Source organism: Myotis lucifugus, unplaced genomic scaffold (assembly GCF_000147115.1).
Source record: "Myotis lucifugus unplaced genomic scaffold, Myoluc2.0 scaffold_3, whole genome shotgun sequence".
NCBI lineage: Eukaryota > Metazoa > Chordata > Mammalia > Chiroptera > Vespertilionidae > Myotis > Myotis lucifugus.
The window spans coordinates 20,572,558-20,597,558 of NW_005871051.1; the positions used below are offsets into that span (position 1 = coordinate 20,572,558).

General features: G+C 40.8%; 1 protein-coding gene across 18 annotated transcripts in view; it reads right to left on the reverse strand.

Moving 5' to 3' along the window:
• EPHA4 (EPH receptor A4) overlaps positions 1-24,139 on the reverse strand; it is a 136,541-nt gene extending 112,402 nt beyond the window's left edge. For 3 of the 18 annotated variants that reach the window (XM_023761704.1, XM_023761700.1, XM_023761696.1), the window contains exons 1-4: positions 23,955-24,130; positions 20,799-20,866; positions 16,062-16,725; positions 15,421-15,483 (exon numbers count right to left, since the gene is read on the reverse strand). In XM_023761704.1, the coding sequence (XP_023617472.1) occupies positions 15,421-15,483; positions 16,062-16,725; positions 20,799-20,866; positions 23,955-24,045 (886 nt within the window). In that variant the 5' untranslated portion in view covers positions 24,046-24,130. The other 15 variants (XM_023761722.1, XM_023761741.1, XM_023761752.1 and 12 more) reach the window with 13 other exon arrangements.
• Between the last annotated feature and the right edge of the window lie 862 nt (positions 24,140-25,001).

Genomic DNA, 25,001 nt, shown 5'->3' on the forward strand with positions numbered 1-25,001 from the left:
AGAACGTAATGTTTTAGGTGCTGAAAAGTAAGCTATTTCCACTGAAGCTACAAGGTAGCAACACAGTGGAGAAAGGGTAGGATGGATGTGTGGGTTCTAAAGGAATGAATATATCCCAGCAATTGTAATTGTTTACCCCATGTTTTCCCCCTTTTCTCTTTTTACATAAATGAATTGCCTTCTCAATGATTTCATTGCCATTTTTTTCTGCACATATTTGCAACTAAATACTCTAACTGAATCAGCTTAAAAACACGTGCACAACATAATAGATTATTAAAGGTAATGCTTTTTAGATTGATTTTTCTCCTAAACCTCCTTGGATTTATTGCACCACATTATGAAATAAAAAAGTTATCATCTGGGGTTGGGCTGTCCTATTAGGATGCGCTGATGCTGTCTTTTGTAAACTTGGGTCTATGCTTATAACTTCCTTCTCTGCTTTGATACAGAGTCAAAATACAAATAATTTGTTCAGTAATACACTCTAGGGAGAGATTTCTTTCCTTCTAACTATTCTTCCCCAGAGAAAGTACAGTATAGAGTTGGTAGATGCTGAGGCTGGAGCCAGTCTATCTGGTTTTAAGCATACTAAATAATCTACATGGCTTTAGGCACCTTTCCATGCCTCAACTTTCCCAACTGTAAAATGGGTATAACAGGACCTACCTTATAAGGCTGTTTTAGGACTAAAGAAATTAAAGCCAGGAGCACTTAGTTGATGGTTACTACAGATACTTTTATAAAACATTAATAATTTATTCTAAAAGACATTCCCCATCTCCTTTAACTGGAGTCTATTGGGGAACATGAACTAATTTTTGAGATGCTATGGTATACACTTAGACTTAAAGAAAATAAAAAGTCGAGAGGTTGATAGCTGGGATTGTTTGAAGAGCTTCTACATCTTTTCTATGGTAGAAGATCCTAGACCTAGATTACCTACCTACAGAAAATATAAAATATTTAAAATAGAGTACCAGATACCCACTTAGAGTTGCAAGTGATCTTACAGTTTGTCTAGACTAGAAGTTTACAATTGAGATTAGTATCAATTCCTGAGGCATTTGGAAAAAGGAGAGCGGTGTTAGCCTGTCATAGGAGCTGGAGGATGCCACAGGAATTTAGGGCCCCAGGACTAGCCTTGCAATGTGCTTGTCCATTGTGCACAGGACAGACTCATAATATTTGGGAAATATTACCAAAGGAAGAATTGTCCTGCCCAAAATGACAAGGGTGCTCCTTTTGAGATATCTTACTGCAGGATGCTGTTAGATTCCCCAGGGTTATTAGGCAGGTTGAACACTGGCCTCAGAGATGTGGAACTCATTATCTCAAAAGGCATCTCATTCCACTCACGCCTAGTTCAAAATATCGGAGAGTTCTTCCTTATCTTCAGGCAATATCTGCCCTCTGGTCTTTGTTCTGTCCGCTATGGCCCACAGAATAATTTGAAATGAAAATTAAAACTTGCCTATCCTCTAAACCAATAGAAAACATTTACAAATTATTGTGTCAAAGTTGCAGCTCTAAGGAACACCAGATATTTCTACAAACGTGGACCTGTCATTCCATGTTCTCTCTTTCTCAATAAAAAAAAGAGAGAAAGAGAGCAAAGCACTGCAGTTCTGAAGCCTGTATCCACATTCCCTCTGCAGTGGAATGCAGCTTTCCCTGATGGAATCCTATATAATAAAAGGGTAATATGCAAATAGACCCAACAGCAGAACAACCAATCAAAGCGTAATATGCTAATGATATGCTAAGGCTGCTCAATTGCTCTCTATGATGTGCACTGACCACCAGGGGGCAGACAGTTAACTGGTTGACCAGTCGCTATGATGTGCACTGACCACCAGGGGGCAGATGCTCCAAAGAGTAGGTTAGCTTGCTGCTGGGTTCTGGCCAATCGGGACTGAGCAAGATGGGCCAGACATGCCCTGGAGCCCTCCTGCCCCCTCCTCTGCCCGATAGTGTACCGGTGGGTTCCCTCAGCCTGGCCTGCACCTTCTCACAACCCAGGACCCCTCTGGGGATGTCGGAGAGCCTGTTTCAGCTGGATCCTGCAGGCCACTCCCTTTGGGAGGGCACCAGATGCAGGGCTTATGGCTGGTGAGCACTGCTGCGGCAGGGCAGTGTGAGTCTCTCCTGATTGGGACTGATTGGGTGCGAGCCTGTGGCAGGCACAGTGGGGCTGGGATGAGCAGGAGCGGCAGGTAGGAGCTGCAGGCAGCGTTGGACTGGGTTTTGGCCCGATCCCTGCAGGCCACCCGGGTGGGGTGGGGGTGGGGGGAGGGGGACCTGTGCATGAATTTGTGCACCAGTCCTCTAGTATTAAATATTTTCTCAACTGGATTCTCATTAACAGCCAGGCTAATGCTTAATGGATAGCCCAACCATGCCTATGCACTAACTCCAGGTCTAATGCTCCCATTACCTTTAACTTATATGCTTAAGATCTACACAGGTAATGAGAAATCTCAATAAAGTAATTATGCATGACAGCAATGTGGCACCTTTGCTTTTTACCCTAAAGTCAGCAGAGGCTGGGAATGGCCCAAATCAAAGTCAAAGCAAATGTCTACTATGCTGGGCTGAAAAGCCATTTGTGTGACTTGGAAAGCAACTGAACAAGGTTTCCTTTCTGTGGTTGTTGCATTTTTTTACTGAAGTCTAGCAAACATACAGAAAAGCGCCCAAATCAAAAGTGCACAGTCCAGAGCCAGTTTTAATGATGAAATCTTTCAAACTTACAGAGAAAAGCTAGTTGACAGGCACATGAACTTTCTACAATGTTAATTAAAAATGGAAAACTATCATAATTAAGTTTACAAATTGACTATTATATTAAAACTTGATAAAATGGGAGTGGAGAGAGAAAGGGATAGACTTAAAAACAGAATATATAAATTAATATAATTTGGATATTTATAAAAATTTCATAATAAAAACTATATTTTACTGAGCACCTAATAAGTTCAATTCCTAGGTGGAACTTACATATATTATCTTATTTAACCCTAACTATACCTATGGAGTAGGTATCATATTACCATGTTACAGAGTAGAAAGCCAAAGTACTAAGGTAAGTAACTAGCCCAATCACACTGTAAGTGAAAAAACTGAGATTAAAATTCAGTTCTATTCCAAAGCTCTGGCTCCTAATTATAATTTTCAATTAACAAATGGAACTCAATAATCTGCTTATCAAAACTCACTGCCATCTTATAAGTTCCCCTCTACCCCCACAAATGCAAACAGACCTTATGGTTAATTATCAGAAAAATCTATTAATATATTAAATCACATCATGACAAGTCAAAAAGGTCACAAAGTAAAAGAAATACTTGTAGTAGTTTAACAAAATTCAAAATTTGTTCTATCTGAGAAATGTTTAAAACTTGGTAATATCTCATAGCATACTTAAATTATGTCCACTGAAATTGGACATAAAATAAAGGTGCTCACAGTCTACATTATTATTTATTGCTGGTCTGAAAATTCTGACAAATGTTATAAGATAAAAATCAGAAATAAGAGGTCTGATTTTTAGAAGGAGAGAAACAAAATTGCTTGCAGTCAAACATATTAGGTCTCTAGAGAGTCCTGGAGAATTAACTGAAAACCTATTAGTATTCACAAGGCAGTTCAATAAAGAGATTGGATGCAAGATAAACATACAAAAATCAATAGCTTTCCTGTAGATCAGTGATAACTAGCTAGAAGGTATAATGGAAAATATTGAAACGCTCAGTAGGTTTGTGTTTTTCAATCATTATCTATAGAAGTCAACAATCCACTTTTTGGGAAAGGGTTCTTTTTACTATATTTTTAAAAGTTGCAATAATAGTTGTGATCTTTATAAGGTCAGACATTACTTTTCTTCAATAAATTACTTTATGTTTCTCTAGGAGAAAAAAGAAAAGATCTAATAATGAACTTTCAAAAAGAGTTTCAGTATAATTGCTAAAATCATAGTGCAGAGCTCTGGCTATTATCAAGTACCCATTTAAAAATTATTAAAATAGTTATAGCTATAACATTTTGTGAATGAGAATCCCAGAATCCTTCATGAAGGTTAGAATAAATTATGTACTTGGGCTTGTTTTAACTGGGTACAGTCACAATTTTTGCCCTGTGGAATGTAACTTCCTAAAAGTAAGACCATTTGAGACCCTCAGGTTGTGTTTCAGACCTTTTTTTAAAATATGTTTTTCTTTCATTCATGTACATAATATTCTTTTCTCTATCAACATGAGGTGTTTTCTGTAAAAATCAACACACTTTTATATTGTTTTAATGTAGTCCTTCATTATTGCTAATTTTAGACTCTGGGATACAAAAAACAGAGAAGTAGTTCCTAAAGAAAATGCTATAAATGGAAACCTGAACGTTCAAATATTATTTTCACATGCACTTCTTTGCTGATACCTCAGTTAGAGACACAGAGTAATGAAATCTCAATTTTTCCCATTAGTTAATTAGCACCTTCACATCTTAAGTACTGGAAGCATTATACTGTTAATTACCTACAAGTCCTCTCTCAAAAATCAGAGGAGTTGCTTTTTTTTTTTTTCTTATGCCTAGGCTTATATAACACTTAAAAAAAAAAAAAACCCTGTAAAATATTCTTCTCTATGCACAGGCTAAATGTTACAAAATGGAGTGCTCTAACAGCTAAAGGTGAGTTCAGTCAACTCGTGCCCTAGTATTGATCTCTTATTTCTCCCAACACTTTTCTTCTAATCCTCTCCATAATTACATGAACTGCTTGAGCTTTCTCGAAGCTGTCAATTCCTCTTGCATCCATTTTCAAATGGCCAGCGGAGAAGCTGTCTGGGCACTAGATCAAACTGTCAATGTTCCCCACTTGGCAATTGACAACCCTCTTGAAGTCTCCTGGCACATCTGTCAAGGGCCTCCTAGGGTTCTTCAAAACTCTTCCCCCTTGGAAGAGAGCAAGAAGGGTGGAGGAGCCAGAATGGTATTGATCTGTTCTTTTAACATGGTAATTTGCCTGGGGGCTGCTTCAGTCATTGCCAAGCTGGACACTTGAAAAGGGAACTGTTTTTCAAAGTGGGGAGGTCTTTTTCAAACACTTAAAAACTGAAAACAAATGAATCTAAGCATCAAGTTCACAGAGCAATGTGAACGAGGTTGGCCAGATAGAAATGGGAGAGCTAATATATAGAAAAGTGGCTTAAAATTAATTGATGATAACAAGATGTCTGAGAGTTCGAAATATATTTTAAACTTTTAAAGGCTACATGTGCATCATAACCAATTAGAAAGTAGCCTACTGAGTTACATTAATCTTAGGAGAAAAAAATTAAGACTGATATAATTAACTAATGTAAAACATTAATAACATTGATATTGATGAATGCTTGGACATCTCCATAAATGATGAAAATGGAAAATAAAATCGATTGCTCGTTTAATTATACCTCTAACTGGCAACACACCGTGAAGGCTAGACGAGAAAAAAAGGGGAGGGGAGGTAATAGCACCATTTTTAAACTATCTTTGTCTACCCTTTTGTTATCAGTTTATTTCACCAATGAAACATATAGTACAGATACGACTACAAGATATAATTAACTAGATAAAAATTTAAAGTATTACAATCTTAAGTTGGTAAAATTAATTAATCAAAAGCAATGATTTGTTCATAATTTTCAGGCCATGTATTTCTGGGGATATATTGTTAGTTGTGAATGAAAAAAACCCATAAAAGGGAAGGCAGCGCTCATAATGAAGGATCTATGGTGGGAAGCAAGAGCTGGGAAACTTGGCATCTTAAATCAGGGAAGTTCTTAAGGACAAAGGCTCTGGAGAAAAGCATTCCTGTCTGAGCTGCGTCTTAACTGATCCTGAAGTTGGCCCATATTTACCTGCCATGGTATTATGGGAGGAAATCAGTATTCTGTTAACCTCTGACCCCTGGGATCTGAAGCAGACAAAGGACCAATCTGGAGCCCTGGGAGAAGACAGCCAAATGTCAAACAGCAGGAAGGCAATTGTTAGCAAAACATTTGGCTTGGGCACAGCCAGCCTCATTGGGGCAAACTGCTATTCACAGAAACAAGCCATGAAGAGATAACGGCATAAAATATGGACAAAATGGCACCTTTTTTGCCTTGCTTCTAAATTGTTAGCTTTATGGGACTTCATGCTGAACAGTATGAAAAAAAAAATCCAATTTGCTTTGAAGCACATTAGTCTGTCTCACATCCTAATTATTGTTTACATTGCCATTTGCCTTCTATTAAGAATTGAATAATTACCCAGCACTTCATAGTTTAAAAATACAAGCAAACAGGATTATCTGGGTAATTAAGAAACTGTACCATAGCTTTGTACTGCTGAGGAAAATATCTGCACACATAGGGGAAATGATAATTATCAATCAACTTACTTCAAATGGTATTTTAAGGATTTTGGGCAATTTGAGATCTGTAACTTATTAAGAAGAGGTTAGTAAGATCACCTTTAAGAAGTGTGGGTCTGTTTAAATCCATCCTCAGAAACAAGAGCCAGATAAGCAGCTGAATTTTCTCATCCACTAATGACACCAGAGAATGTACCAAGTACAGAGCCTTCTGCTGTTCTTTAATCCTAATAATCCATCCCAAATGGACTTTGAACAGCATCATCAAACTTTGTCAGACCATGTGGAGCTAAACAAAAGCTCTTCCACATTTAGATGTTGTCTTTCCTGACCCTGCCTCCACTTAATTACACTCGAAGTCTGGCTATGCCCATTTTCTGCCCTGTGAAATTAGCTTGAACTCAAAACTAATTGAACTTCAAAAACATTTCATGCAAAGTCCTCTTCTTCTAGTTTATAGAATACATATGATCATGGTCTTCTGTTTTCAAGCAGAGAGTGATGTTTGTTGGGTAAGAAATGCAGTGTGCTTGCGTTTCTACTTTAGGGGAATAAAGCAAAGGTTAAAGGAAATTTGCAAACACTGGGTAGGAGGGGAAGACAGGAATTCAATCTGAAGTGAATGCACATATGGAATAAGGAACAGAATTATAATAACATACCTTTTAAAAACATTTGCCTGGGATATAAGTGAAAATATCCCAGATTTCAATGGTGATTCTTGTTATGAAGACTGATGTGTTCATCTATAGATATAGAAACCAATGGTGAAAATACCAATGATGGTTTGTAGATTCTACACTTTCAATATATATTTGTTAAAAGAATGTGTGGGAAAAAAGGGGGTACCACATACTAAACCTGACAAGGTAAGAGGTAACCACATAGGTCTAAACATAAAAATTCCTAATTAAAAGCAGGTCATATCGGGTAATTATATCCTAGGCCTGTAGCTTTCTTAACAAAGACTAATCTTTAATTTACCTTAAGTGAGCCTGTCTATTGCCTTTTTTTGCATCTAAGATAACATACCTTTGAAATCTCCTTTTTTCATATCCCTCAGGGCACACCCATAGTACCAGAGTATCAGACCACAGAACCGCTCATTGTTATCTTGTTCTGAATATACTATCTCTATGTGCTGTAAATGTTGATGATTAACTATCCTGTACCTACCAATGTAAGAGAAGTATGTTTCTTTATTTTGTTTTTTAATTTAATCTCAGAGATTCCCCCACTTTGCTTTCTCCCACTCCCTTAATCTACCACCAATGAATTTCATGTAACCCTCTTTAGATTGCCTCCTTTGATTCTAATGCATAAAATAAGCAGCAGAACTGCCATTCTCCAGAGCATTTTTCTTATTGTGTTGAGATTTTGCTTCCCAGCAATTGTCATCAATTTGGCTCAAATAAACTCATAAAAATTCTCTACAGGTTTGGATGTTTCTTATATCAAGAAATGGACTCAAGCCCGCTAGTAACCTAAAGCCTATTTTTGGAACTTCCTGAGATCTGACAATTCTTTTGCAAAGAATTTGATCTTTTTACTTTACAATGTTTTTTAAGCCCTTTGTTGGGACACTTCTAAACATTCCTAGCATAATCTGAATAGTGTCATCTCCTCCCTCCCACCTCAGAAAGAACAGCAAGATTCCAGCTGAAGCTGTCACTACACAGGCAAGCCAAGGGATTCACCAACTGCTAAGTTTCTTTCCAAAGGTCAAAATGAAATGAGCAGCGGGAGTCTGGTTGCTTTGCATGGGGCAAGGGGCTGGGGAGTGACAACCAGCCACATCAGGGCAGTAGAGGGCGGCTAGGGTTTACACAAAGAGTCCTGTGCAAATAGTCCACTCTCCACCCCAACCCCCCCAATCTCTGGAAGCATTCAAATCAAAACCGAATTAATTTGCATGGCATCTAAATCATTGGGTTCTGCATAAACAGAAGGAGATTTTGGCTGTCGTTTCCAAAGGAAGCTCTCAGTGCCATTGTGAAAGGGAGAAATGGGTGTGCTGTTTTGCATGAGGGCGAATACAGAATATGCAAATGAGGAATCTGCTGCCTGGAAAAGCAACCCTAAGCAGACAGCTGAGGACCAGCATTCACCCAGAAAATGCTTGGTGTCTCCAAAGAGAGTTGTAAGGGGTACCAACACGATTGTTCCCAGGAAGCCAAAATAGACCTGAATATTTATAAAATGTCCATTTAGTCATGGGACTATTAATTACCCTCCAGATCATGGGACCCAGTGACCTCACCTGCTCTCCTCCCCAAAACAGCTCTGAGGTACCAGCTGCAAGGGGATATGAGAAAGGTTTTATGCCCTAAGTGAAAAAGATACAGTCTCTCAGGGTCTTGGAGACAGCTGGGGCCTTCTTTAATCATTCCTTCTCACAAGCACAAAAAACTAAAGAGAGAACTGAGCCATGTTATTGGACACAGATAAACAGTTTTTAAAAAGCCAAGAGCTATAAATTGCTGTCTGATTTTATAGAAACATCGAAAAGGTTGAATAAATAAAACACCACATTTCTAAGCTACCTAAATCTCTCAGATTTGGAAATAGTTTTCAGAGCTTTCTTATTTCATTTCAATTTTTAATGTGTTTGCAGCAAGACTGTAGCACACTTTATTACCTCCCAGAGAAACTAATAGGCTGATGGACCACTGCTGTGGTTCTCAAATTTTTGGATCTTGAAACCGCTTTACACTCTTAAATATATTGAGGAGACCAAAGAGCTTTTGTTTATGTGAGTTACAGTTATAGATATGTAGCATTGTAAATTGAAACTAAAAATATCTGTAAATAATTATTTATTGATTAATATAAAAATACTGCTAATAAACCCATTATATGAGAACACAAATAACATTTTAATGAAAAAAATGATTATATTTCCCAGAACAAAAGAAATTAGTGGCAAGAATGGTATTATTTTCTTTCTTCCTTTATTTACAAATCTCCTTATTCCCTGGCTTAATAGTAGACAGCTAGATTCTCATATTTGCTTCTGTATTCAATTTGATATCACACATTGGGTAGCCTCTGGAAAACCTGCTCATGAGAGAAGGAAAGGGAAAGGGCAGATAACATCGTATTATTGTTAAAGAAAGTTTTTACCTTGCAAACCCCATGAAAGGGTCTTGGGGAACCCAGCTGGAACACACTTTGAGAACCACTGCACTACTGCAATTACTTGGGGAAGAGAGAATCAATATAGACAAGGTTAGCCATTTTATACCATCCCCTACCCTTGCTTATATGTCACTATTGCTCCTCCAAAACACAAAACTCCTCTATTCTGCACCTAAATAAACTGCTTTTCTTGTTGAACAGACACTGATCAAATAGTCCATATTGTCACCACATTTCTATATAACAATAAAATTCACAATAATTATTTCCATGTACTAAGCGTTTAATGACTCTAGGCACTGGGCTAACCCTTCACTGTATGCATACATGTTTATATGTGTGTGTCATACATAATCACATACTATTACCATCAATTTGCTAACTTGAGATCAGGGGGCTTATAAGTATCCATGACCATACATCTGGGTAAGTAGCACAACTAGAAACTAAATTCAAGTCTCAAACAGAAAGGCAGGGCATAGCCATTTGGTACTAAAATAACTAGATGTTCACACATGTGTTGCAGAGATTTCTGAACTTTCATTCAGGCACAGAGAGGATTCATAAACATGATGTAAATACTTAAGACCCAATTGAAGTAGGAATTATAAACAAGGACCTCTTGAATACATTAGTCACATGCAAAGATTCTGATATAACATGTTGACTCCATGAAACATTACTCCACCAAATAAATGTTTAATATGAAACAGGCCACAATTCCTTATGCATTTATTTATTCATTCACTCAATGAACATTTCATGAGCCCCCAGTATGTTCCATAATAGTCACTGGTGTTACTTGTCTAGTTATAATTGACTGCACTCCTCCACTTACATTCTCAGGATACAGAAGTTTTACTGAATTCACTTGCCCAAGATAAAGCCAGAAAAATAACAAAGCAAGCTTAATCATTCAACATCTTAACACATGTATAAAGATATGATTTACAAATTAAAGTGTTTGTTTAAAAATATTACCAGGAAAAACTAAGATAACCTAAACATCTACCAATAAGTGAAAAAAAAAGTATGATATTTTCTCTATAGAATTTTAATCATCAATTATGAAGAATGAAGGAAAGTTATATTCTCTAATGTGATAGTCAAGCATCCTAAAATCAAGACAACTAAGAGAATAATTCCACTTGTTATTTTTTTTAAATAAATGCATAAAGACATATTTGGGTTACTTGTCAAATTGTGAAAAGTGGTAACTCATAAAAAGTTTGAGTAAGCCCTAGCCAGTTTGGCTCAGTGGATAGAGTGTGGACCTTCAGACCAAAGGGTCCCAGGTTTGATTCCGGTCAAGGGCACATACCTTGGTTGCAGGCTCCTCCCTGGCCCAGGCCATGGTTAGGGTGCATGCAGGAGGCAAACCAATCTATGTGTTTCTCTCTCATTGATATTTCTCTCTGTCTTTCCTTCTCTTCCACTCTCTAAAAAGATCAATGGAAAAAATATCCTCAGGGGAGGATTAACAAAAAGAAGAACTTGAAAAAGTTTGAGTAAGAGTTAAGTATGCAGTTCTTTAGTAATGTTAAATTCATCAATTAAAAACAAAACACACACACCCTTAAGTAGCAAAGTTCAATGATGTGAAAGTCAAACATATCACAACTGCCTCTGTTTTGCACAGTGGTAGCTGGAAAGCTATTTAATCAGTCTTTTTCCTAAAGCATCAAGTGTTAAAAAAAGAATTATGTCTTAATTTGTTTTTTGAAAGGTGCAGGGAAGCTCAGTTAGACTAAAATAAATCATCAAATCCTAAATAGCATAGTCAAAAATCCCTAACTGAGTTAATGCCTGTGTGATGCTTTGGTGAACCCAAAATAGAGACCATTGCCTCATTCACACTAAAAAAGAAGCTGGGTCACATGAAGCAGGAGAAATAAAAAAGCACAACAGAAAAAAAAAAGACAATAATTAAACTCTGTTCTTCTCATATATAAAGAATTGCATCTTTCAATCATCATAGCCACAGCCATGCTTCAAAGCCAGGACAAAGGCAGCCATGCGATTCAAGCAATTGATTCTTAAAGACACGATTCAAAGGTAAAAGAAAACAGTGTCTCTTCTGAATTATATTTTAAATGCTTTCTTTTCAGTACTTCTTTCTCCTGAGGTTCTTAGGAAAACAAAGTCATCATGATTTTTTTGTAACCACAGCGCTCTTTTCAGAGGACAAATTTGAAATATTTCTATCTCACAGCCATCAAAGCATTTGTCTTGTTCTTTCTCAAAAAAGCTTTTAACAAGATACCTTTTGCTGATATAAAGGCATCATATATATGTAATGATATATAATATAGATCCTAGAGATGTATAACCCCAAACAATTTATGCAAAAGTGTATATTTCAGCAAGGCTTGATTTCTACCTGGCTGAATTTTGTCACAGTTGTGACCACTTCCTTGTCCTTAAGAGTGACTCTAATAAAGTTTTCTTTTTATTCGTTTCATTTTTCTATATATTCTCTGAAAATATTGCTTATTAATATTTCACAAAGAGTAAATCTGTAGCTTTTATTTTTCAGCTTTTCAATTAAGCAAAAAATAAGGTCATAAAGAATCCTTTCCTGTCTGCCTTCTGCTTAATATTTCTGAGGAAAGGAAAACAGCCCTGTGAAACATCTGGCAGATTCCCTCACCGAGGGGAATGGCTGTGTGTGTTGGGGAGAGGGGGTGCCTGATGTGATTTTATTTCTTTTTCTGACCATGTGAGGTGGATGGGTGACTAGACTAATTCAAATACTTTCTCATCCTCTGCACCCAATCACTAGGCAAGTTCAAACAACTGCGCCCTTCTCCTGAAGAGGGCAGATGAGTGACTAACACTCTTTGTTGTCCTGCTGAGACTGAGCCAAATCATTTCAGAAAATGGTATTCAGGAGCACAATGAACTTGCAGCTGCTTCAGAGAGCAAGCCCACCATCACCCTGCCACTGGACACTTTTGAGGCAGCTCTTCACGTCTCCATTAGCATGTACCGCTTGGAAGTAAGAACTCTAAGAGGAAGTGTAGTTCTGTCTCCAGTCCCTTGAGGACTCTGGCAGATGACCAGGGTTAGATTTAAACAACAGCACACCCCAGGCCCCCACCCGCCTGGCCCATTTTTGGCCAGGGATCCTTTGTCAAACATTTAAGATCTTAATCAATCTTCACTCTGACCTCTCAGACCCTGAGGAAGATGGATGAGGAAGTAGGTGACCTTTCACCTGGTCTTCTATTTGTCCTGCCACAGTATACCCATTGGAAAGACAATTGGGGAGGAACCTGCTGCCAGAGTTCTGAAGCCTTGCCAATTCTCCATTATATCCCTTCTTAAGCTCTCTTCACACCTCCTCTTTCTTGTCCCACCCCCTAATCACTTTTCTCTCACTCAAAGGAAAGTTCTCTTTCCTTCAGGGACAAACAAAGACAACAAAACAACAACAACAACAAAAAACCCTGACACTCTCCAAATATCATTTGCAATATGAAGTGTGAAAATGGACATTATTCTTTGTTAGGGAAAGGGCAATCAATGCCTTCTCTCTTTAGCCTTGACTTCCAAGAGTGACTGGGAGATGAATACCCTTTTACTACGTCAGCTCAACAACACCTTTAAAAGTCATCAGCTATGACTTGGGAAGAGCAGAAGGATTAAAAAAAAATGCTAGCATTTATATCAGTTTCATACTTTATGATCTAAAAGGTGATTTTTAGATCTAACAACACCATGTCCTCATGGCAAGTCAAGAAGATGGTATAATTATTATCAACCCATTTTACAGATAAACAAACCATGGCTCAGAGGGCCTAAAAAACATGCTCAAGGTCATACAGCTTAGTGACCAAATTGAGACACATTTCCTTGTCTTGATGTTCCTTCAGCTTCACTTGGATGTTTCTCTGACACCCCAGTAATAATGTCAAGGATGGAGACAACCATTTTTATTACTCCTAAGACTTTTGCAGTCTTTAAAAAGTCTCACTCAAGTTTGGAATTTTAAGAATCCTTTGTCATCCAAGTTTTTCCTTTCTTCCTAAATTCATCAGAGATTCTTACTAGAAGAATCAAAACCAAAAAAAAAGCAACAAAGTACAAGGTTTTGTGCAAAAAAAAGTATCTTCTTAAAGAGTTAATCACTTTATTTTTTAAAACTTTTTAAAATATATATTTTTATTGATTTCAGAGAGGTAGGGAGAGGGAGAAATAGAAACATCAATGATGAGAATAATCATTGATCAGGTGCCTCTTGCATGCCCCCTACTGGGGATCAAACCTGCAACCCGGGCATGTGCCCTTGACTGGAATAGGAACCTGGAACTCTCCAGTCCGCAGGCCGATGTTCTATCCATTGAGCCAAACCAGCTAGGGCGAGTTAATCACTTTATGCTTAGCAAAGGAAATACATGAAGAGCAGGTGTGGAAATACCAAAGATTCTCAAAAATGACTCAACCAATCTTCCCATTCCATTAAATATCTGACCCTGTGTGAAGAACAGTTTGCTCAGAAATGAACTAGACCTAAAACTTGGAGCCCCTCCCTTCCCATGAACTACATGATTAACTAGAGTCCCAAGATTATTTCCATAAAACAAACCACTAACTTGTTCAATTGACTTTACATTCATTTCCCCCTCCATCTTTTTCTCTTTTCCTTCTAATTTGGGTTGTAAAACTGTCAAGGAGTTTCACAATGAAGCAACCTATGAATTACTGGGCTCTGTGACAATTGAAAATCAATGACATTAATACAGAGAGATTCTAATGCCAGCCATGTGACCATTTGAGTAGGAAATGGAAGACAATATATATTTTAAATATATATAAAAATCTTGACATGTGAAGATGTGCATAGTCTGTCTTAGAAAAATAGAAAAGGCAGAATAATTTACTCTAAAATGTGATGTGGTGTCATCACCCAGTTCATTTCACTATTCCTTCTATGATTATTATAATCCACATGCCAATAACAATGCACTCATATACTTTCAAAAATTGGTATTAGAATATACTTCACAGTTTCACTTTGGTACAGGTTATCTTATAGCTGCTAAGTCAACAGCAAACAAAATGGCAAAAGCCGCCTTTAAATTACAACTTACAAATTTTCTAGTTTACAAATTTACCTTTTCACGCTAGGTCAACAGAAATGGTAGTCAGCCTTTATTCTGTTTTATTTACAATGAAGTTAAAAGACATTCATTGTTAGCTACTCCAAAAAATAACTGCAAGCAAATCAAGAATGACACTTTAGAAATGTATAAACTATGAAACCATAAATCTATGACACCGAATTATCAAAACTGTAATTTTTCTAGGTTATTATAGTTGATTTCCAGTCCGTCGAGTGGATTGCCCCATACATAGTTAATCCCACCGTGTCATTAAGATGGTTGAAATGCCAGACAAATTGTTTGGCAGGCAGTTATTTCAGGCTCTTTAATCACCAAATCAGGTGAACCATGGGCAATACAGCCTACAGCTCAACAATCACCCCGAGAAAAGATTAATCTGATCTGTTGCCTAGATAGGACCAGAGTTACACTCTTTAGTACTAATCATAATGAGATTGGCAGCAGCAAACTATTGATAACCACTAAAAATAAATACCAAGCAAAAATAAAAACCTTGGATAACTGATTTTTTTAAAGCCTTAAGCTACACATGACATGAGCAATCCATATACAAATGAATTACTCTCATCCCTTACTCAGAAACAAGGCTTTAAAAAAAAAAAAACTTAAAAAATTCCTCAGTATTCTGACAGAAAAAGGGGACATAAGGGAAGAAGGAACTGCATACACTCTATTTTAGGTGAGGAAAAAAACATATGCTGCATAGAAATTAACATGATAAAAACATCAAGATTTCTTCAAACACTCAATAACCAAATAGCTCACAATTTAATATCGCCTCTGACCACAGATGAAATAAGAAGACTCTTGCTAGTTCCTTATCACCTCCTGGGGGAAAGAAAGGTCTTTCATCAAGATTAATTTCTCTTAGGGACCCTGTCGATGGGTGCTCAGTGGAACAAATGCACTCGAAACACTGTCACTCCAAAAGGCAGGGGACACTGGACATTCCCCACACAGCTTCAGAGATTTGAAATAACACAATTCATATTTCACATGTAAATTGTTTATGTACATATACACACAACCAGAGATATTTACCATTTTTACCAAGTCTATACTATGGTTTGAACATCTGTCCACCCTCTTTAAAGAAGGATCCATCAATCTCATTTCTTCAGCTTGATCATTTACATTTCCGAGGGCACATCAAGCCAGTTCAGATCTAAGTGCCCGATAGCAAATATGTTTGGCCTTCTGCTGATTATGGCAGCATCATTTACATTGTCAGCATCAGAACCGGCCCAGCCTTGCCACCTGGAGCTACAGCACTTACTCATTAGACCCCTCTGTCCCACCACATCCCACAGGGGCTGCTAATTACTGGCTCTACTCCATTCAGTCGCATCTCTGATTTAATTATGTGCACTGAGCCCTAATGAAAAGTACAATATGGCTCGTCTTACCTTGGCATTCTCCATTCCGCTCTTCATGCCCAGCATTGCAGAGGCAGTTGCCAATGGGTACCAGCCATTCACCATCTGCCCCGCAGTACATTTTTGGCACATCCTTCTCTTCTGAGTTGTTGACACAGGAGCCGCGGACTTCCACCAGAGAAGACGTATCAGCCCCCGTGATGGTGTCTGGAAACTGGGCCAGATTGCGCACTGTGAGCGGACACTTCTTGTAGAACACGCGGACAGACACCAGGGCAATGCAGGCGCCCACATCCTGAAAAGCCAGGTAAAACCCCTTTTTGCTCAGTGGCCCTACATCTCGGACCTCAGTGTTCAGCTTCATGATTCGGTCGCCGATGTCCACTTGGGTGAAGCTCTCATCAGCGGCGATGGTGTCGATCTTGGCAAACTGGCTCTCTCGGATAAAACGCTCCTTGTCGTTGTCCGATTCATAGTAGTACAGGTTAAACGTCTCCTTGCAAGTCCCCATGACGCCTGGAAGACTATTGCAGTCCCTCAAGGTGAACTTGATCTCAATGTACACCCTTTGAGCTCCTTCTCGGGTGATCCAGTCAGTTCGGAGCCAGTTATTCTGGCTGGGTTCCATCACGTTGCACACTTGGTAGGTTCGGATGGGTGTATTTTTTTCATCCATAATACTCACTTCCTCCCACTGCAAAGATCCGAAGAAAACGTATCAATCACAACATTTCATCACACAAGGATCTGTCAACCCTATTTTACTCTCATACAACTTCAATTATTATTACTTTTTTTCAAAACTACTGAGCACCAGTCCTCACAGATAAAGCCTGTTATGGAGAAGACAAGACAGTATTTTATTGCAGAAGTATTTTTGCTTTTTAAAAATTGTTTCATGCCTTTGCCTTTAATCCAGAGGCAATGGTGGATTTATTACTTAGGAGTTCTCAGCAGTTCCTTGTGGTGGTCTAACAACCTCAATTTCACCTATTACAACAGCTACAATTTCAAGTGGCAACAGTTCAAATTTACTCATAAATGAAAAACTAGTATGTGTATTGTTTCAACAACTGAACAGAGACCTGCAAATTAAGAGCAGGAAGAGGAAAGCTTGCCAAAGGAAGACAATTATCAGTTAATTAGTGGTGCTCCTGTCAGAACTTTGCTCTCTAATACCTAAAAAAATGTCAGTGGATTTTTTTTCTTTTCTTTTGGCACTGTCACTACTCTTTAAAGGGGGAAAGAAAATCTCACCATTCTGGTTTTGGTAATCCTGGGAAGGCAGAGAGTAAACTTTCTGGTTGGATTTCTCAAATATGCTGTCATTTGTAATGGTAGGACACTTTTCAAGAGCATGCATTCAATTAAATGTTTATATTGTTCTTATTTTTAAAACATACGCACATAAGTAAACAAGAACACATACATACTTTGCTTCTAAATACTCTGAGGGTATTGAAAGCAAAATAGTAAGTAGCATTTGTGATTAAAAGCTCAAGAAATTTAAAAAGGATGGTAGAGTTGCAATCTACTTCCTAACAAAGATTCTCATAGTGGGACAGTCTGAATTCACTATGACTAAAGTGGTCATTTCACTCTCGCCTTTGAAAAAATAATCATAAAAGGAGCAAGACTGTTTGGGGGATCCTACAGAGCTCTTCATTAATATCTGCAGTGATGCATTTATGTAGATCTGGTATAAGTCAGCTTAAATATCTAACACATGAATATAATTAAAAGAAAAAAAGAGTTTAAGAAATGTATATTGTATAATAGCTCCACTTAAGCCTCCATCCAAAAATATGAGTACATAGAATCATACTGTATCTTTTAGCGGGTTTCCCATCTGTGCATTGAAGAACTGTTAATGGATGGAAATGTTACTATATGAAGGGCCATAATGCATAAAATCCTCTATCCCTTTCATCTACTACCATTATGAAAGTTGGAACTGGGAGGGACAAGTACCCTGTCATGATTAAAATTTCTTTTTACCCATTAATAAATCACCAGTAATTTACTTATTTGGGGAAATTCACGTAAGTGCAAAAATAGATCCCCATCTTCAAAAATAAAACAAAACAAAAAAACCTACTAAGCATGTTTCTCTTCTCAGAACAAAGAAAATATGGCAAAACACATTTATCAATGTAAATGAAAGTACATAGGGATAGCTCCACAAAATTTATACAGGATAATTCAGATGCACTGTGAATTCTCCAGCCTGAATTTGATTGTTTAAACACACTGATCAATTCACCAGAACAATGACAAATCTCCCCTTAGTTTTGTATTTTACAATCAATGTCAGAAACCCAATATACTCCTTTAAATGAGCACCGCCAAGAAATTAGGTTTTTGCTCTAATATTGCCATCAGGAGCCATCATTTTCCATTATTTTCATGTTTAGTTGTTCTGATGGAAAAACAGGAGAGTTGTTTCTGACTGTATTGTCAAATAAGTTTTCTTTTTAAAAATAACAGCAACAACAATAAATAAAGGTCATTATTGGACAAAACTGTAATCCAAAGTTTCCAGCAAAGATGTCTCAAAATAATCAAAAGACTCAAATATACTCCCCCCCCTCAGCTAAAAAGAACTTTTGAAGCCAATCTATTCCTACTCAGTAGACTTCCAATTCATCCGTCACTCTAAGCCTGATAAATCCTCTTCAAATATAAAATCTAGAGATTAATTACATTTTATAATTTGGTACCTAATATCTCAATGGCTACTACCTGGTATATATTTTGGAAAGACTATTTTTCTTATGCACAAGTAAAATTTCATTTCTAACCTCTCACAATAATACTTACAATGCTACATACATAATATTTAAGGAAAGGAAAACACTATTTCCACTCAGCCCATAAAAGTCTGGGTTTTATACAATAATCAGTATGCATAATATTATTTTTTAAAAGACTTCAAGACAACCAAGAAAAGTTTTGTGTCTAGAAAAAGTGACCAGGTGCTTTTTCAGCAATTCGGGGGATGGGGGTGGGGTGTGGAGTCTACAGCATATTAAATTGCAGTAAAAGCTTTCCAGAAACTAGATAGACCATAGACTGTACTAAAAAAAAAAAAAAAAGTGTCACTCCTTGCTTTTAATAGGTCCATGTATATTTAGTGTTAACAAGTCAGATCCAAAGTCATACTTGATGCATTCTCTCTTCAAGCTTAAGAGCAACTAGCAAGAAAAATAAGGCTCATTAAAAATTTTTAATGCAAGTACTGATACCTTCCATCCTCAATTGAGCATACAGTTCTAATACATTCAACCTACAGAGCAATAGCTCTAGTGTAGCATGGGAAAGTCTTCCTGAATCAGTGACCTTTCCAGGGTATAGGATTAACAAGAGTCTGACTCTCACAAGATAAAGCTGTACCTTTCTTCGCATTCAAAGGATGAGGGCAATTGCCTGCAATCAGCGGTGAATACAGCCTGTCTACACTGCCAGAAGCCTGCCAATCATTCTCTCTCCCTTTAAAAAAATGGTTTTGAGAGCAGACTGGAATTTTTCAGCAGGGACTCAACTAAATACAGTCAAGTTCAGGCAGAAAAAACAGGAAGGCAGGGCAATCTCCGTATCATTTAAATGGATTATGAGAACTACTTTGGAAAAATCCTAAAATTCTCCATTTTCATGATTGTTTCTTATCTTATTTTTGAAACCCATCTTCTATAACAGTTTCTATGCATCTTTATTTTCTTTTCATCTTTTATTGCTTATGCAATGGTTGAAGCACCATAGTCGGTGCTGGCATTACAATTTTTGCCTGATAAAGACTCAATCTTCCTTTCATCTCTACTGTTTTTAATCATTTGACTTAGTCATAGATTATAAAAAATGCAAAGGAGGGCTGATATGCATAATTTTTTAAAAACCTGAGAGTTATGTCAATTTGGCAGAAACCAGAGATACATATTGTACTGATTTTTTTTCCCCCAAAACGAATTCATTTTGACCTGTTATTAAGGGGTAAGGTTGAGGTGAGACAATGTGTCCATTGACCTATTTCTAGTCTCTTAATCTTCCAATGGAGGCAGTGATGGCAAATTCTAGAAGAAATGAGCAGTGCATTCTCTCTCATGCTTGTAATGCAGCCTCTCCAGCACCAAAGATCCAAGACTCCAAATACTTAAACTTTTCACATTTAGCCCCAACGATGCTCAAGCTTTGATGCTTGCTGCATGTACTGTGTAGGGGGCACGAGTTCGTAAGGCTTTCAGTGTGCAAGAGGGCAGCAGCTGCCTTAAGGTGGTCCTGACAGCAAGGTAAGGAGCTCCTGCAGCTTAGCTTGTGCACAGAACTGAACTTGTGACTGGGACAAAGAGAAGGGCTTTCTCCCCAGTATCTTTATTTATTCATTTTCCTCACCTGGAAACAGGACAGTTGCTCTAACATGAACCCAGTCAGGACTTCATGGCCATCACAGTGACGTAGGCATCAGTTCTAATTAGGTCTCCAGATTGCCTTTTTTGTTGGTATTTTAGTTTTAAATAGGCATCTAAGTCGATGCCTCTACTGATCTCCTAATTTTGAAAACCCTTTCTGCCCTTTTGGTTTCTAGTTCTACCATGACAGACCTATCCAAGGGGAGTATAGGATTTCTGCAACAAAGCGTAATTCACTTCATAGGCCATGGCGGAAATCTGACCCCCTCACCACAATCAACAAGAATCAAGCCATTAGGACTTTCAGAAAGTTGCTAATCACTCCCTTTTTACCCTTCGGAGCAGAGAGCCACTCGGAACTTACCCCTCCTTCCAGAGGGCTCGCTATCCACCCAAGTTCTCCCTGAACGGATCTGGAATCCAATAAGGTAACTACAAAAAGGAAAAGAAAAATAGATTAATTTCCAATTGCAAAAGCCAATACTACAAAAACCATTTGCCTGAGCGTTTCCATATGTGCTGAGGGTGCGCATATCCAACTCTGATCAAACCTAAACTTGGTCTCACTTATGTAAATAATCATTACTCACTTGATCTTCTCCCCTCTTTAAATCTGCAAGTTCTTATTTATTTAACTTGCTGAGCATTTAAAATTCCATCCCAGGACTCAGTTGATTCATTTTCTAAAAAGGATGAATAGAGAATCTCAAGTACAATTCAAAAAATAAATATATCTATGTAGGGCAGTTGCACTCCAGAGCAAAATCTGCATTCATCTCTGTCTGGTGTCTACTGGAGTTATTTGTTTTTACAAGTTTCAGATGACCGCATAACTCATCATCATGGTGACAGAGCCACAAGTGAATTCTATCTGAGAGTGCTCAAAGGGTCAGGAAAAGGCTCTCTCCCCGACCACTTTCCCCCTCTCCATCACCAAATAAATCGGCCTTGGTGGTGGTATCCGCTGCTTTTTTAAATATCAAAGTTTCAAAGTGGGGTGGGGGTGGGAGAGATGGCAGACTCGTAGAATTAGAATGCAAATGAACTGAATGATTCTCTTCCCCGGGTCTTTTAGAGGACAAACAGAGACTCCTCCTCCACCCAAGAGGAAATCACTGATTTGAATTTTAGGTATGCAGTGGAGTTAGTGTGCTAGTGTTACACCTAAGCGTGTGCATCGAAGATTAGGAATCGGGAGCCTAGGAGCTGCTGAGCCCCGCCCAGGCAGGAGCAGGCCTAGGCACCTCGGACACTGAAAAGGACGCAGTCAATTCCTAACCTCTCTCTCCACGTTCTCTTTCCCACCGAGATCCGCAGGCCTGCGGGTCGAAAGGCCCATCTCAAAGGAACCACTGGGTTATTAATTTGATCGGCGAGGCTGGCTCCTCGGGCTGGGGGAGGGGTGGGAAGAGGAAGCCTTCCCCTTGGCTCTGGCGCACCCCAACTCCCCTTCTCACCCCCAGGCCTCTGTATTCTGACCATGTCCCCTCTCATTTCACCACGAAGTCAAGGAGTTAAAATCTGCCTCTTTCTCCTGGTTTCCCCCAAAAGCCTGAATTCCTGGGATCTGTTAATTATTTTAAAGTGTAGAGCCTTCCCTGGGTCTCTCCCGCCCGGAGTTGCACCCCCACCACCGGCCTCATTCTCTCTTCTGGGTCCCTAGAGAAAAGCCCGCTACATCCATTTGGATTTATGTAAGGTGGATTAGGGACACAAAGGGAACAATAAGACCCAATTTACAAAAAAAGGGAGGGAGTAGAAAGGGAGGGTAAAAGGGAGAAAAGGAAACGTGATGGGAATAAAAAGCAACAAAATGAATTATTTTTTAAGGGGGAGGAGGAGTTCGAGAGGGGGGTGACTCCTCCCCCCCCCTTTCTACATCAGCCTATGGCTCCATCCGCACCTTTTTGTGTCTAGGGCTCCCAAGTTTTGCTTTCAAAAGAAAAAGCAAGAAATGGGTGCAAAGAAATTCCCTGCATCTGGTGCAGTGAGGTCTTAGGGGACGTCCTAACAAGCGCGCCAAGTAGCCAGCGGAACGCGGGATCCAGCTTCAGAGAAGAGAACTGACCCTGGGGACCAAGGAGCCGCAGGGGCATCTGGACCCAGGTCGGAAGGAGGGAGGAGAGAGGGAGGGTGAGAGAGCGCCCCTTTTCTCGCAAGCAGTGTCTGCCGGCAGGTGTGCGAATCTATCCGAGCCTTCGTCTGGCGAACTCTGGGTACCGGCTGCCCAGCCAAGGCTAAGTTGGGTTTTGGCTCCCTCCTTCGGAACAGGAAAAATGATAGACTGTACAGGGATGGAGGGACGGATCCGGAGGGATGGGCGAATGAAGAGCTGGCTAGCTGGCTGGCTGGATGGCTGGCTGGATGGATGAATGGACGGATGGAATGGGGGAGGTGAGGGGTAGGGAGGGGTGAAAAAGTAGGCGAGACAGATGCAAGGCTAGATGAACGCAGGCTCGAGTACAAGCATTCGCCGGAACACACGCGCGCACCAACAGGCCACTCGCGCACAGAAACACAATCCTCCACCTCCACGCGGGCACCCACGCGCCACAAACACGCATTTGCCCTCGCGCGCATGCACACACGCACATACACGCACACACACACGCACACCCAACTCGCTTTTCTCTGAGATCATCAGAAACTACATGATCAACCCCTACCTCCCCGACACAGACACACAATCCTTCCAGCGTCCGAACAGACGCGCCGAACACCGAGCGCTGAGACGCGTCCAGTCGTTCCGCACGTTCTCCCCAAACTAACCCAGTGCACAGTTCTGGGGCAAAAAGCAAAACTCGAGTCCGTTTAACTTGCCGGCGGGTTGCCCAGGTCTGCGGGGTGATCTGAGGAGCGTGGGCCCCTTAGACCTGCGATCGCACCTCGGGGAGCCGGAGCCCAGCGAGAAGAAAGGTGACTGACGCCGGATGCTAGAAATCAGGTCACCGGCAGCCGGCGAGCCGCACCGCTCCTGCTGCGCAGCGGAGGCTCCGCAGCCCGGTCCCGGGAAGCGCAGGGCTCGGGAAACTTGGCAGAAACCACTGCTCGCACGGCTTCCCTAAGAGCCCGGGAGCACCCAGCCCTCTCCGGGCTCCAGGCTTCCGTTCTCCCGTCGACTGGGGCTGGGTGAGGGAGTGGTGGTAGCGAGGGCTTGGGCCACAGAATTAATATGTTTAATCCTAGCGTCGGCTCCCGTGTATCCCCTCGGGGCGCTTCGAACTGGCCTCGCGGCGGATGCTGACAAACTTTGTCCTTTTGCTACAAACTTGGGCAGTCTCGCCGCAGGCACGGGTCACCGCCCGGGTCAGGACACTCGGCCTCCCCGTGCCTCCTCTCGGCGGATCCCCTCTCCCCGGCTCCTTTCTCTCGAGTCTGAGAGCACTGCTCACGCGGGGATCCCCGTCCTCTCCGCCCCCCCACTCCCCCACACTTGCCGGCCTCACGCTCCCCAGGAAAAAATCACCCGCGGATCGTCCCCTCTCTGTCCCCGACAGCAGAAAAGCCGCCCCACTCTTACCTTCGTTCGCGGGGTACACCCTGGAACCGGTGACAGCGTTGCAAGTCCCAAAGAGAAACGAAAAGAGGACGAAATAGAAAATCCCAGCCATGGTTCGCCGGTGCCAACGCTGCTCCTACCGCTTCTATCCCAGTGGAATAAATGCTTAAGTTAGGAGTGCAGCAGGCTGAAGACATTGCCAAGGGGGTGGGCCCGGCCCGTGACGCCCACCCGCCAGTCCGGGGCCCGCGGCCAATAGTGGCGTAGACCCGGCGGCCTGGCCCCGCCCCCACGGAGCCGAGCCCGCCTTGAGTTCCCGCCCCTCGGGGCTCCCGGGGCTGGAGGGGGCAAGATTGGCGTGGGTCCCCGCCCCCGCCGAGGGAGGCGACGGGGTCCCCAGACCTCACCTCAGGGGTCCAGCCCCTGGGCCGGGGAGGGAGCTTAGAAAGTCTCTGAATTGGTTGGGGGGGAGCCCGAGGAAAGGTTGGCAATTCCCTCTTCCCCCTACGACGGGTTGAGAAGGAGGCAAAGGTCCTTTTATTGTAATAAAATAAGTATAAAGTTGGCCAGCCTCTTTGCTGTTGCTCTTTCCTGAGGGTCGAAGCGTTTTGGTCCCGTGCGCCGGGGCTGGGGCTGCACACGCACTCCTGAGCCCGGCACAGCCTCCCTCTGCTACCCTGCCCTATTTCGTGTCTTTATTGCGCATCTCTTTATGAAATGCTCTTTGGAGGGGATTCTATGGCTTGATTGACCCCATTCCCCAGACCCCCTAGATGCCTGGAGAGCGACCTGATCGGTCCCCGTCGTCTAGTGCGGCGCCTGGGCTCAGTCACTGTCTCCGCTCTGAAGCGGAACGAATGACTTCCCAGCGACGGAGAAGCCCCTTTGGCCCCATCTCTGCGCTCACGCCTGGGGGCTCACCCCGGTCCTGACTCCCCACCGCGGCAAGGCGCTCCGGGATGGCCCTGCCGGCAGGGAGCCAACTGTGTGTTTCCCGTGGGGAGTCCCTGGAACGGGACCTGGCAAGTCCCAGACGCGGGGAATAGAAGCCAAGGGCTTAGGTGGGAA